Source organism: Schistocerca piceifrons, chromosome 2 (genome assembly GCF_021461385.2).
Source record: "Schistocerca piceifrons isolate TAMUIC-IGC-003096 chromosome 2, iqSchPice1.1, whole genome shotgun sequence".
Taxonomy (NCBI): domain Eukaryota; kingdom Metazoa; phylum Arthropoda; class Insecta; order Orthoptera; family Acrididae; genus Schistocerca; species Schistocerca piceifrons.
Window position 1 is genome coordinate 679585001 of NC_060139.1, and position 13687 is coordinate 679598687.

The following is a 13687-nucleotide window of genomic DNA, read 5'->3' on the forward strand; positions in this document are numbered from 1 at the left end:
CTTCAAGGAATCCTCAGAACCATAGGCCCCCTACGAAACCTTTCACCTGACTCCATCAACCTCCTGACCCCACCAACACCCCGCACCCCTACCTTCTACCTTCTTCCTAAAATTCACAAACCCAATCATCCCAGCCGCCCCATTGTAGCTGGTTACCAAGCCCCCACAGAACGTATCTCTGCCTACGTAGATCAACACCTTCAACCCATTACATGCAGTCTCCCATCCTTCATCAAGGACATCAACCACTTTCTCAAATGCCTGGAATCTTTACCCAGTCTGTTACCCCCGGAAACCATCCTTGTAACCATTGATGCCACTTCCTTATACACAAATATTCCGCATGTCCAGGGTCTCGCTGTGATGGAGCACTTCCTTTCACGCCGATCACCTGCCACCCTACCTAAAACCTCTTTCCTCATTACCTTAGCCAGCTTCATCCTGACCCACCACTTCTTCACTTTTGAAGGCCAGACATACCAACAATTAAAGGGAACAGCCATGGGTACCAGGATGGCCCCCTCGTACGCCAACCTATTCATGGGTCACTTAGAGGAAGCCTTCTTGGTTACCCAGGCCTGCAAACCCAAAGTTTGGTACAGATTTATTGATGACATCTTCATGATCTGGACTCACAGTGAAGAAGAACTCCAAAATTTCCACTCCAACCTCAACTGCTTTGGTTCCATCAGATTCACCTGGTCCTACTCTAAATCCCATGCCACTTTCCTTGACGTTGACCTCCATCTGTCCAATGGCCAGCTTCACACGTCCGTCCACATCAAATCCACATCAAACCTACCAACAAGCAACAGTACCTCCATTATGACAGCTGTCACACATTCCACATCAAACAGTCCCTTCCCTACAGCCTAGGTCTTCGTGGCAAATGAATCTGCTCCAGTCTGGAATCCCTGAACCATTACACCAACAACCTGAAAACAGCTTTCGCATCCCGCAACTACCCTCCCGACCTGGTACAGAAGCAAATAACTAGAGCCACTTCCTCATCCCTTCAAACCCAGAACCTCCCACAGAAGAACCCCAAAAGTGCCCCAATTGTGACAGGATACTTTCCGGGACTGGATCAGACTCTGAATGTGGCTCTCCAGCAGGGATATGACTTCCTCAAATCCTGCCCTGAAATGAGATCCATCCTTCATGAAATCCTCCCCACTCGATCAAGAGTGTCTTTCTGCCATCCACCTAACCTTCGTAACCTCTTAGTTCATCCCTATGAAATGCCCAAACCACCTTCCCTACCCTCTGGCTCCTACCCTTGCAACCACCCCCGGTGTAAAACCTGTCCCATGCACCCTCCCACCACCACCTACTCCAGTCCTGTAAGCCGGAAGGTGTACACGATCAAAGGCAGAGCCACATGTGAAAGCACCCACGTGATTTACCAACTGACCTGCCTACACTGTGAAGCTTTCTATGTGGGAATGACCAGCAACAAACTGTCCATTTGCATGAATGGACACAGGCAGACAGTGTTTGTTGGTAATGAGGATCACCCTGTGGCTAAACATGCCTTGGTGCACGGCCAGCACATCTTGCCACAGTGTTACACCGTCCGGGTTATCTGGATACTTCCCACTAACACCAACCTGTCAGAACTCCGGAGATGGGAACTTGCCCTTCAGTATATCCTCTCTTCTCGTTATCCACCAGGCCTCAACCTCTGCTAATTTCAAGTTGCCACCACTCATACCTCACCTGTCTTTCAACAATATCTTTGCCTCTTTACTTCCGCCTCAACTGACATCTCTGCCCAAACTCTTTGCCTTTACAAATGTCTGCTTGTGTCTGTGTATGTGCGGATGGATATGTGTGTGTGTGCGAGTGTATACCTGTCCTTTTTTCCCCCTGAGGTAAGTCTTTCCACTCCCGGGATTGGAATGACTCCTTACCCTCTCCCTTAAAACCCACATCCTTTCGTCTTTCCCTCTCCTTCCCTCTTTCCTGATGAAGCAACTGTTTGTTGCAAAAGCTTGAATTTTGTGTGTATGTTTGTGTTTGTTTGTGTGTCTATCGACCTGCTAGCGCTTTTGTTTGGTAAGTCTCAAAATCTTTGTTTTTAGATATATTTCCCCTCGTGGAATGTTTCCCTCTATTATATTCATATCATAAATTATTTAATTGGATAGATAGGATGTATGTAGATGTAGATATAGATGTAATCTCAGTTGAAAAAACAGGCTTCTGGCCAGAGCAGTGCTGCACACATCAAGTTATGTCAGTTACTACCTACACTGAAGCAATATTTCAAAGAAAACTTAAAACTGCAGTTCTGTTCATTGACCTCCCTGAGGTTTATGATATAGTGTGGAGAGAAGATGCGATACACGAGCTTCTTCACATAATTCCCTGCAAACCAACAGCTCAGCTAATCAACATACACGAATTGACTGACTGTTCCAAATAGCATGTGACCCAACTTCATTTCCCCAAGAAAATTACAGAATAGTCTACTGCAGGAATCATTCCTTGGCCCACTACTCTTCAGTCTGTATACTGCACAGATGCCAAAAACAAAATCAAAGAAGTTTGCTTATACTGATGAGTGAGTACTTGCAACAAGGTGTAGCTCAATAGAATCATCAGAAGAAATCCCTATAGTGGATGTAGACATAGTGGGAAAGTATTTTTGCTAATGTAAACCAGTCAAATGGCACCCAATTGGAGGTTTCCTGCTTCCACCTAAATAATGGACTCATTGAAGAAACATCAATATATAGTTCAGAAACATTACACTTACTAACAATAAAACACCAAAATACCTCAGTGTAACCATTGATATGACTGTATCTTTTACAGAGCATGTAACAAAAACAGCTAAATAGTTGAAAACAAGAAACAACTTCATCTAAAACTATGTTATAGAACCTGGGGAGTATTAGCACCCACCCTGCACTCTTCTGCTGTAGGTCTTGTCTTGACGTCCAGCTAAATAACATCCAGAGAATGATTGCTGGTGTTATCGAATCAACTCTTATACAGTAGCTACCCGTACTAAGCCACATTGCACCCATCTCAACTATGACATACAGATGTTCCCACAATGAGTGTAAAAAGCTCGTTGATAATATAAATCTACCAGTCCATGAAGATATTGGTGACGCAAACACTAACTGACTGTGCTGTATGTAACTACCAACCAAAATATCAGAGGTCATTGTAGAAGATGTGTTCAATCTTACAAATGCATGGACTCAAGAATGGACCGGACAACAAAATAATAATACACCATATGTCACCCAAAAATTGCTAGCATTTGACTTGTCTTGCAAACCATAGTCATAAACAAAACTAGAACCAAACATGGCAGCTGTGCCTTTTTTCTTTTTTTCATTTTTCTTTTTTTCCTTTTTTCTCCCAAAAATGGAGTAAGCATCAATTCCCACTTGTGATTGTGAATATCCGTAGCCCACCAGGCACAGCAGAAAAGAATGTACCACAGGATTATGTGACAGTAGGCAGGAAGACTTCCTGCTGGCAACTCCATAGTTGACAGATTATATAAATACCCCAGATGTTTGTCTGTAAGGTTTTGTTTTATATATGTTATACTACACATTCTAAGTAATTTTTTTTAAGGATCAAAAAGCCATATGATGAATAGTGTTGGGAGGAGTGGTGGCAGAATCAAGTGAGATTTCTGTGAAACTGCTCTCAGAAAAATGTTGAAAAGCTACCCAGGGAGAACAGCGGAATCTTATACCAGTTCTTCCTCACTCTACTACGTTTGTTAAGCATGATCAGTTTTGATGTACTGTATGAACAAACAAATTATTTGCATTGTAAAGTTTTTGAATGGAATAGTTAACATTTGTTCTCTTTTACAGCTTGATTACTATGAGAAAAAACTGCAGAGAACACATCAAAAAGTATTTGTCAGCTACAAAACAAAAGTAGCTCGAACTATGTTCATTATTTTAGTAGTCTTTGTGATATGCAGAGGTCCTTACACTGCTCTTATATTTGAAAGATATGTCTGGCAAGCACTAAGTCAAATGAATCAAGTAAGTATGAATTTGAATGGTTTTTTCTAATTTTTTAGTAGAAGTAGTACCAAGCTTCCAGATTTTTAGGAATAAAGTACTGCTTTCATTATTATATGATTAGTGGGAACTTTTAGAAACAATTAATGAATGTTAGACTATGGCATCATAGGTCTCGGGTTTAATCCCTGCTCAGTCCTGTGTTTTAATCTGTCACTTATCACTTCTTTCATCTGTAGCAATGTTAACATGAAAAATACTGATTTACCCAATGGCTCAGAATCCATATTAAACTGTAGGTCCTCCTATAACCAGTTGGAGGCAGACAAGGTGTACCACCTCTAATAGGACCATGCCTAGTAAAGTGCTGTGCTCATCAAACCAATCTTTGGGTTGATGGCAGCTTTACTTAAATTTAGTGCTGTTACCATTTTATGCATCTCAACTTGAAGAGTAATGTTCAATGTGTGAAATGCGTCAAAGATCAACATGGTTTGAGTGAGACAGCTACAAAATGAAGTTGTGCTTCTAACATGGAAATTAAGTAGCACTTGGTTGTATTTGCCATAGTGGCATGGAGCAATAGTAAGTAGTCAGAATATAGTACATAGTATTCATCTACATCTGCATCTATATCTACATCTACATTCATAGAGTCTCACATGTACATAATATGTATTAATGTGCATGTGAGGCTCTATAATAAATACTATACTAAAGAGTGATTATCTGTGATGATGCATTGCCATAAACAAGAATATATGCAGTAAATGGTAGTAAAACACAAATTATCATTTTTGATTAAACCCACTGTTAATGAAAAGCTGCAGCATTTGTGTACATATTCCAGCTTTTGAGTATATGTAAGAATAATATGAAGAAGGAATGAAGGATAATATCAGTTTGTAGGAGTAGTAAGAAAGAAGCAGTAATTAAAAATTCCAATCTAACTGCAGATAAATTACAGGTAGTGTTAAAAGCAATATGTGCCTTTACTGTTAACATTTATATTTCACAAACTGTCAGCAGAAATATGGTGGAAGGTAACATAATAATAATGATAATAATGATTAATAATAATAATAATTCCATGTTGTTCAGTAGCCTGGTGCAAGTCTTTCAGTTGGATGCCACTTTGGTGATTTGTGTGTCCCTAACCTACCCCAGTAATACTACTGGGTTAAGGGAATCATCGGTTTAATTGTGGAATTCAAATTGATTGTCACTCCTGGTGAATCTTCACATCACTGAGAGGTGAAGGCTATATTAAAGGGAGACTGAACTATTTTGAGGTATGGGCTGGGATTGAATACTGTGACCTTTTCGGTTTCCAGTCATGCACTTCATCACACACAGGCAAAACGGGGAAGGTACATGATGCCCAATACTAAACATTTTCCCACCCCCTGTTCCAAACTGCAGTAGAAAAGAAGATTGTGTGTACACTTTCATTTGTGGGTGTATGGGGTAAAATATATTGTTCAGCTTCTCCATGAAGACATAGATCCAACCGATTCTACTGTTGCTTCCTTGCTCTGTATTCCAGTAGTTTATCAAGCAGCTCTATGATGCTCTCCTGCTTAATAAAACTTTTAAGAAACCACAAAGTTCTTTGAGGCTAATTATCCTTGGTAATGATCCCAGAACATTGAAAGTATTTGAGAATATCTTGAGTGGACTTACATAAGTAATTTCTTTTGTAAGTGAACCATGCCTTTTGTGGATTTTGATGGTGGTCACCATCTGGAGATTGCTTCTGTTACTATTATGTACACATGGGTATTCCATCTAAGTTTGTTGAATGTGATCGATAATTGTATAATCATTGTACCTTATTCTTCTTATGTACCATATCTTCTGTTCTCAGATATTGTCATATTTATTTGTTATTTACATCCATTAAATAATATTTGCTGATTTCAAGCAATTGGCCCTCTTTTAACTGAACTTTTTTAAATTGTGTTACATACCTCTGTATATACTAATATCTGTGAAAAATCCAACACCAAGGAGGATATCTATGAATGAAATTAATTTTGCACCACAGATTAGGTACAGGAATATAAAGAAATAATTATTAATACATCTAAAAACAAAGATGATGTAAGTTACCAAACGAAAGCATTGGTATATTGATAGAGACACTAAGAAACACAAACACACACACAAAATTCAAGCTTTCGCAACCCACGGTTGCTTCATCAGGAAAGAGGGAAGGAGAGGGAAAGACGAAAGGATGTGGATTTTAAGGGTGAGGGTAAGGAGTCATTCCAATCCTGGGAGCGGAAAGACTTACCTTAGGGTGAGAAAGGGACAGGTATACACTCACACACACACACACACACATATCCATCCGCACATCCTTTACATATGTCTGCTTGTGTCTGTATATGTGCAGATGGATATGTGTGTGTGTGTGCGAGTGTATACCTGTCCCTTTTTCCCCCTAAGGTAAGTCTTTCCGCTCCCGGGTGTGGAATGACTCCTTACCCTCTCCCTTAAAACCCACATCCTTTCGTCTTTCCCTCTCCTTCCCTCTTTCCTGATGAAACAACCATGGGTTGCGAAAGCTTGAATTTTGTGTGTGTGTTTCTGTTTGTTAGTGTCTCTATCGACGTACCAAAGCTTTCGTTTGGTAAGTTACATCATCTTTGTTTTTAGATATATTTTTCCCATATGGAATGTTTCCCTCTATTATATTCATATCATTGAAATAATTATTAATATACAACCATACATGGTGTCTCATTTTTAGGGCTGAATGTAGTAGAAACTGCCTTATGTTGCAATCAGTGCCTCTAAATATTGTGGTTCGGTGTCAAAGTCAGCTCAGAATGTTACTGAATAATCATCTATCCTATGGTTTACATGCAAGTCCGAAAAGTGTCATCAGTGATTACTGGAGGATTTTGATTAACTATTTCCCAGACGTTTCTTATAGGTGATATGTGAGGTAAATTTACAGACCAGGAGGTACCAACTGTTCTTCAGAGATGACTTGCACGTTCAACACCTTATGTAACCAGGCACTGTTCTGCTGAAGTATTGCAACTGTAGTTGCCTGAAAGAGGTGTTTGGGTATTAAAAACTGGTGTAGCGGATGCTACTCAAATTACCCTTAATATGTTAGAGCCAAGCCTTATAATATAAAATGTTTTTTTGTTGACTATTTTAAATATGTAACACATAAATTTTATCATAATGAATGTTCTGGAGTGTACAATACAGATGTAACTGCTTTGTAACTGAATTGCTTATTTCTAAAGGGTGTCAACTCATGAATGACAAATTATTCAGGAGGAAGAAAAACATTTCACAGTCTTGTTTACTAATAATTTAATGACAATTTTTTTTCTATTATGTAAAAAAGTTCATTTTCTGAAACTTCCCAGCAGATTAAAACTGTGCGCCAAACCAAGACTTGAAGCTGGTGGGACCATGGCCTTTCATGTGCAGGTGTTATATAAATGAGCAAGCCAAGCATGACTCATGAACCATCCTCACAGGTTTACTTCCACCAGTACCTGATCTCCTACCTTCGAAATTTCACAGAAGTTCTCCTGTGAAAGTTGTAAGACTAGCCCTCCTGGAAGAAAGGATATTGTGGAGATGTGGCTTAGCTATAGCCTGAAGGATGTTTCCAGAACATATTTTTCACTCTGCAGCAGAGTCTGCACTGATATGAAACTTCCTAACTTGTTAAAACTGTGTACTGGACTGAGACTTAAAATTAGGACCTTTGCCTTTCACCCATATTGCCCACTTTTGTAACATCTAAGCTACAGTCAGATAAGAGTCCACATTAATGGGGAAATGGTTGTAGATTTTGTAAAATATGCTGCTGTATGCTTTTTTTTTGAGTCATCAGTCTTCTGAATAGTTTGACATGACCGGATGAATTCTTATCCCAAGCTGACCTCAACTCAAAGTAGCACTTGCGCCATACAACCTAAATTATTTGTTACATGAAATGTATTTGCATTTGCAAATATGGAGAACAATCAGCTATGTAACAGATTAATGACAGTGACAATTTGTGGCATACTGGGACTCAAACCTAGATTTCCCACTTATTGGTAGTGGCTTCCTCATCATTAGGCTATCTGAGCATGCATCACAGCCAGACTCAAACTTTCATATCTCATCAACTATGTGTGTCTACAACCTGCACTTGTGCATCCATTATGTATATTCTCATACAGGGGAGACATTTTAATTGAAAGTTGCTTGCCTGGTGTTGATGGATAAATATGATATTGCAGTGTCTGTGTTGTTCAGAAATATGATGCAATGTTCCTTTGGAGATGCATGCATACTAGATGTATTACAATCTTTGTGTTCTTCCACACCTTTTACCCTACACAGCTTCCTCTACTGCCATGGAGATTATTCCCTGATATCATAACATGTGTCATATCAGCCTGTGCCTTCTTCTTATCTATGTTTTCCAAATGTTCCTTTCTCCACTGATTCTGTTCTCCTCTGTTCCTGTTTTACCACTATCTGTGATTCACTGCCATACAATGCTGCACATGATTCACATTTTCAGAAATTTCTTTCTCAAATTAAGGCCTATGTTTGATAAAACTTTTCTTGGCCAGGAATGCCGTACTTGGTGTGCTAGTCTGCTTTTTATGTTCACTTGCTTTGTTTTGCTTACAAGGCAGCAGAATTCCTTAACTTAGTCGACTTTGTGACCACCAATTTTGATGTTAAGGTTCTTGTTATTCTCATTTATGCTGCTTCTCATTACTTTTGTCTTTTTCCACTTTATTCTGAATCTATATTCTGTCCTCATTAGACTTATTTCCATCCAACATATCCTGTAACTTTTCTTCATAGTCACTGAGGATAGCAATGCCATTGGCAAAAGTTGTCAGTCATATCCTGTCACCAGGAGTTTTAATCTCATTCTTGGACCTTTCTTTTCTTTCTGTCATTGCTTCTTCAATGTACAGCTTGAACAGTAAGGGAAAAAGACTGCAATTTGAGCACTTCATTCTTGGTCTTCCAATCTTATTGTTCTCTCTTTGTTCATTACGTATTGTATATTACACATCTCTCCCTATATCATACTCCCATTTTTCTCACAGTTTCAACATCTTATGGCATTTTATACAGATGAGTGCTTCTGCTAGCTCTGGATATCCAATGAACACATATTGATTTTTCTTGAGTCTTGCTGTCATTATCAAGTGTAATGTCAGAACAGCTGATCTGGTGCCTTTACCTCTGCTAACCCATAACTGATCATCTAACAGACTCTCAGTTTTCTTTTCTATTTTTCTTGTCAGTAGCTTTGATGCTTGAACTGTTAAGCTGATTGTGTGATAGTTCTCAACTTATCTGTCTTTGATCTCTTCAGAATTGTGTGGATGATATTTTTCCAAAGTCTGATAATATGTCGCCAATCTCATACATTCTACACACAAGACTGAATAGACGTTTGGTTGCCAGTTTCCCCAATGATTTTACAAATTCTGATGGAATATTGTCTACTACGTCTGCCTTACTTGATCTCAAGTCTTCCAGAACCCTTTTAAATTCAGACTCTAGTACTCAATCCTTTATGTCTTCCATATTAACATCAGTGATCTTCTTTCGTGTTGTCAGACAATTCCTCCTCCTCACAGAGGCATTCAGTGTACTCATTCTACTATTTTGTTATCTCCTTCATGTTTAACAGTGGAATTCCCATTGTGCTCTTAATTTTACCACAATTGCTTCTAATTTCATTGAGGAGTGTGTAGATTTTTCTATATGCCGAGTCAGTCCTCCATACAGTCATTTATTTTTTGATTTCTTCATATCTTTACTCCAGCCATATCACCTTAAATCCCTGCACTTCCGTTTATTTAATTCTTTGTATTGCTTTATCATTCTCTTTCCCTGAACAATTTTATACTTCCTTCATGTGTCAACCAAATGAAGTATTTTTCTGTTAGTCAAGGTTTCTTCACAGTTACCTTCCTTGTATCTTTGTTTGACCATTCAGCATATGTGATTGCCCTTTTTAGAGATGTACACCCCTCTACAACTGAACGACATTCTCTGGTGTTCCTTACCGTAGTATCCACATCCTTACTGAAGTTCAAATGTATCTTGTCATTCCCAAGTACTTCAGTATCTCAGTGCATTCCCCACTGATTCTTCTGGATGATTCTCTTAAACTTATGTCTACTCTGCATAATTACTAAATTGTGATCAGAGTCTATACATGCTCCTGGCTATGCCTTAGAATCTAGTATCTGATTTCAGATTTTCTGTTTGATCATGATGTAATCCAGCTGGAACTTCCTGTGTCTCCAGGTCTTTTCCAAGTATACCTCCTTTTCCTTTGATTATTGAACAGAATATTCATTACTGCCATCTGAAATTTATTGCAGAACTCAGTTAGTCTTCCTTCACTCTCATTCCTACTGCCAAGCCCACATTCTCCTGTAACCTTTTTTTCTATTCCTTCCCATACAATGGCATTCCAATCCCTTGTGGGTGTTAGATTTTCATCTCCTTTTACATACTGAATTACTCATTCAGTATCCTCATACTTTTGCTATCTCTTCATCTTCTGCTTCCAATATTGGCATGTACACGTGAACTATTGTTGTTGGCATTGGTTTGTTGTCAAATGTGATGACAACAACCCTATCACTGAACTGTTCACAGTAGCTCATTCCCTGCCCTACTTTCGTATTCATAATGAATCCTAATCAAATTATACCATTTTGTGCTGCTGTTGATATTACTCTATATTCATCTGACAAGAAAGACTTATCTTCTTTTCATTTCACTTCACTGACCTACACTACATCTAGACTGAGCCTTTGCATTTCCCCTTCAGATTTTCTAACTTTCCTACTATGTTCAAACTTCTGACATTCCAAGCTCCATCTTGTAGATTATTATCCTGTTGTTGGTTATTCCATCATTTTCTCATTGTCTGCTCCCTCTTTTGCAGTCTCTTCCTGAAGATCCAAATGGGGGACTAATCTGGAATCTTTCACCAATGGAGGGATCATCATGATAATTTTTAAATTACAAGACACATGTCCAGTGGATACCCATTATATTTCTTTAATGCAGTTGTTTCCATTGCTTTCTGTATTCTCATGTCCTTGATAATTGCTGATTCTTCCACCTGTTAGTGGCATTTCCCACTCCAATGGCAAGACAGTGAACCTCTGACCACTACTCTGGACGCTTTGACAAGGCTTCTGGCAGAGCAAGGGTGACTTCTTATGCTGCAAGTCTTCAACTGCCATTACTGATGATATTTTATTCAAAATTTAAGCAGTGGCAGGGTTTGGACCCTTGACCCAGGGCATTTTGATTACTAGTTAAAGATGGTACCCCTAGACCATGACCACAGACAGAACAGTAGCATTCTTAAAGTTGTACGAGTGCGGTTGCGACATCCATATGCATCCTCAGTGTAATGGTATAGCAAAGAGCACACTCCATTAGCATCTTTCTTGTCTTGGCCCTTGCAATAACAACAAAACATACCTTCATTTTTTCATGTTGTATATCTCAAAATTAAAAACACGTGGCATACTATAAAATGATCATTTTACTGTTTTTTCATCATTGTTTGAAATTTTTCAACTTTGAGCTGCTTGTCTTAATATTGTCTGTGGAATATTTAATAAAAGTTTACAACAAAAATCACCAATTATTGCAGCATGATTCCAGGTCTGCAACACATCATTTTCTAAAGTGTGACACCTATTGGAGTTGTTCCCCATTAGAAACAATTGCAGACTTAAATCTGCTCTCTACAAGTGGCAAGACAATGTGATGCCCCATTTTATTATTGAAGAATGCATCCATCTCTCAAAAAACCAGAACAGACAAAACCTGCATTTTCAATTTTTGAGGAGTTTGTTAACAAGCAGTTCAATTAAAATAAGCATCAGATATAACTTTTATAGCTTAAGTTCATAAGAGGAGTTTACACATGTTACTCTTTGCTTGGGTGCTGTCTTTGGTATCAGTTGTGCACTGGAAATGGACTTATAATTCAAAGCCTAGATTGCACAGAAATGAAATTTTATCAACAAAGCATGAAAGTATTAACTAATCAATTAAAATCATTGCTGTATCTTCTGCTTTTATGGTAATCCCTATACAACAATATTTGTATCATCAGTGTATGACAGTTCACAACAGATCTCTGTTGTTGTTGTTGTTTCATTTTCTGTTTTTGTATTGTACATTGCCTTTAATTTTGTTATAGGGGAACAGAGATATTACTTCTATTACAGTATTCATTTGTTTCTCAGTGGAATGCTCAGCTATTATTTTGCAATTTATAGTTTTTATATATGCTTAATATGAATAACATACTTGACCTGGTGTGCTTGAAAAAAAAAATATTTTGAGATTTGTTTTAAATGTTTGTGCATCACTGGTTCTTACAGGTGACAGAGAGTTTTCACGAGTTCTGGTTTGCAGCAAAATATTTTCTGTATGTCAATGCTGCTATCAATCCACTGATATACGGATTCACAAATGAAAGCTTCCGCCGGGCATTCCGCACGTTACCGGTGTCCAGATGGGTTTTTGGTAACAGTAATATCTTAATGTCTCCTTTACGGGAGGAAAAACAACGGCACTCCCCAACTCCAGCTCCCAAAGAAACTAAGCACAAAACAAAGAAGAAGAAAAGCAAGAAAGAAGAATATGAACAGCGGCAATGGTTTGTTGAACCAAAACGTTTACACTTAAGTACACTCACTACACAGTTATATATGTGACTTAGTCCATCCCTCAATCACTATGATCAACTGTTTCTATTTTTTTTTCAGATAAGCAATTATGGAAAATCCAGAATATAAGATAATGTGTATAAAAGAGCTAATTGCTATATTGCTATAGAGGAGATGCTGAGGTGCAGACAGACATAAGGACAGGAAATTGCTTTAATTTCAAACCCACACACACACACACACACACACACACACACACACACACACACACACACAGAGAGAGAGAGAGAGAGAGAGAGAGAGAGAGATCCAAAAGCTGAATGTTCTTTTCTTCACTACTATCAGCTGCACAGTATCTCCTCTGTTTTTAAGTAGCAATCTGTCCTATCGTACATATAAAATATTAAAAAAAGTTATGTATCATTGTCAGTAACAACCAGGTTGCTCTGGAAGAGATTCATTTGTCTTATGTGTAATGAAAGAAAAATGATAAAAGCTGTCAATACAATTGCTCTTCCATATGACACCTCAGTGTAATAATCATTATGAATGTTATTTGGAGATTTAACACAGAAAATGGAGTTCAGATACATACATTTGATATTTAATCCTATCATGAAATTACTGTTTTGAGTAACTGATGTGGAACTATAAAGTAGAACTTCTGTGACACCCACTTACACTACATGTTCAGAATCTAAATTGATAAATTCTCTTATCGATGACACAAAACAATCTTTTTTTTTAAATGCTGGAATTTATTTACAGATCAATTATTTGTCAAGTGTAAAAGGATACTGTTTTAATGTAATGCCATGTGTTTGTTGTCCAATGCTGTTACATATAGTGACAACACACAAACTAAACAATTCTTAATAAAGATGTAAGGTTATTTGCTATAAAATAAATAATTGAAACATTTCAGTCTTTAAAAGTGAAATAAATTATTGCAACAGGAATCAGTTTTGAACACTT

The 13687-nt window shown here is 38.1% G+C and overlaps 1 protein-coding gene across 1 annotated transcript in view; it reads left to right on the forward strand.

Moving 5' to 3' along the window:
* LOC124775744 (G-protein coupled receptor 54) overlaps positions 1-12846 on the forward strand; it is a 74189-nt gene extending 61343 nt beyond the window's left edge. Inside the window, exons 6-8 of the mRNA XM_047250573.1 lie at positions 3849-4025; positions 12425-12569; positions 12812-12846. Coding sequence (XP_047106529.1) covers positions 3849-4025; positions 12425-12569; positions 12812-12846 — 357 coding nt within the window. The remainder of the gene's footprint in view (positions 1-3848; positions 4026-12424; positions 12570-12811) is intronic.
* Positions 12847-13687: the final 841 nt, after the last annotated feature.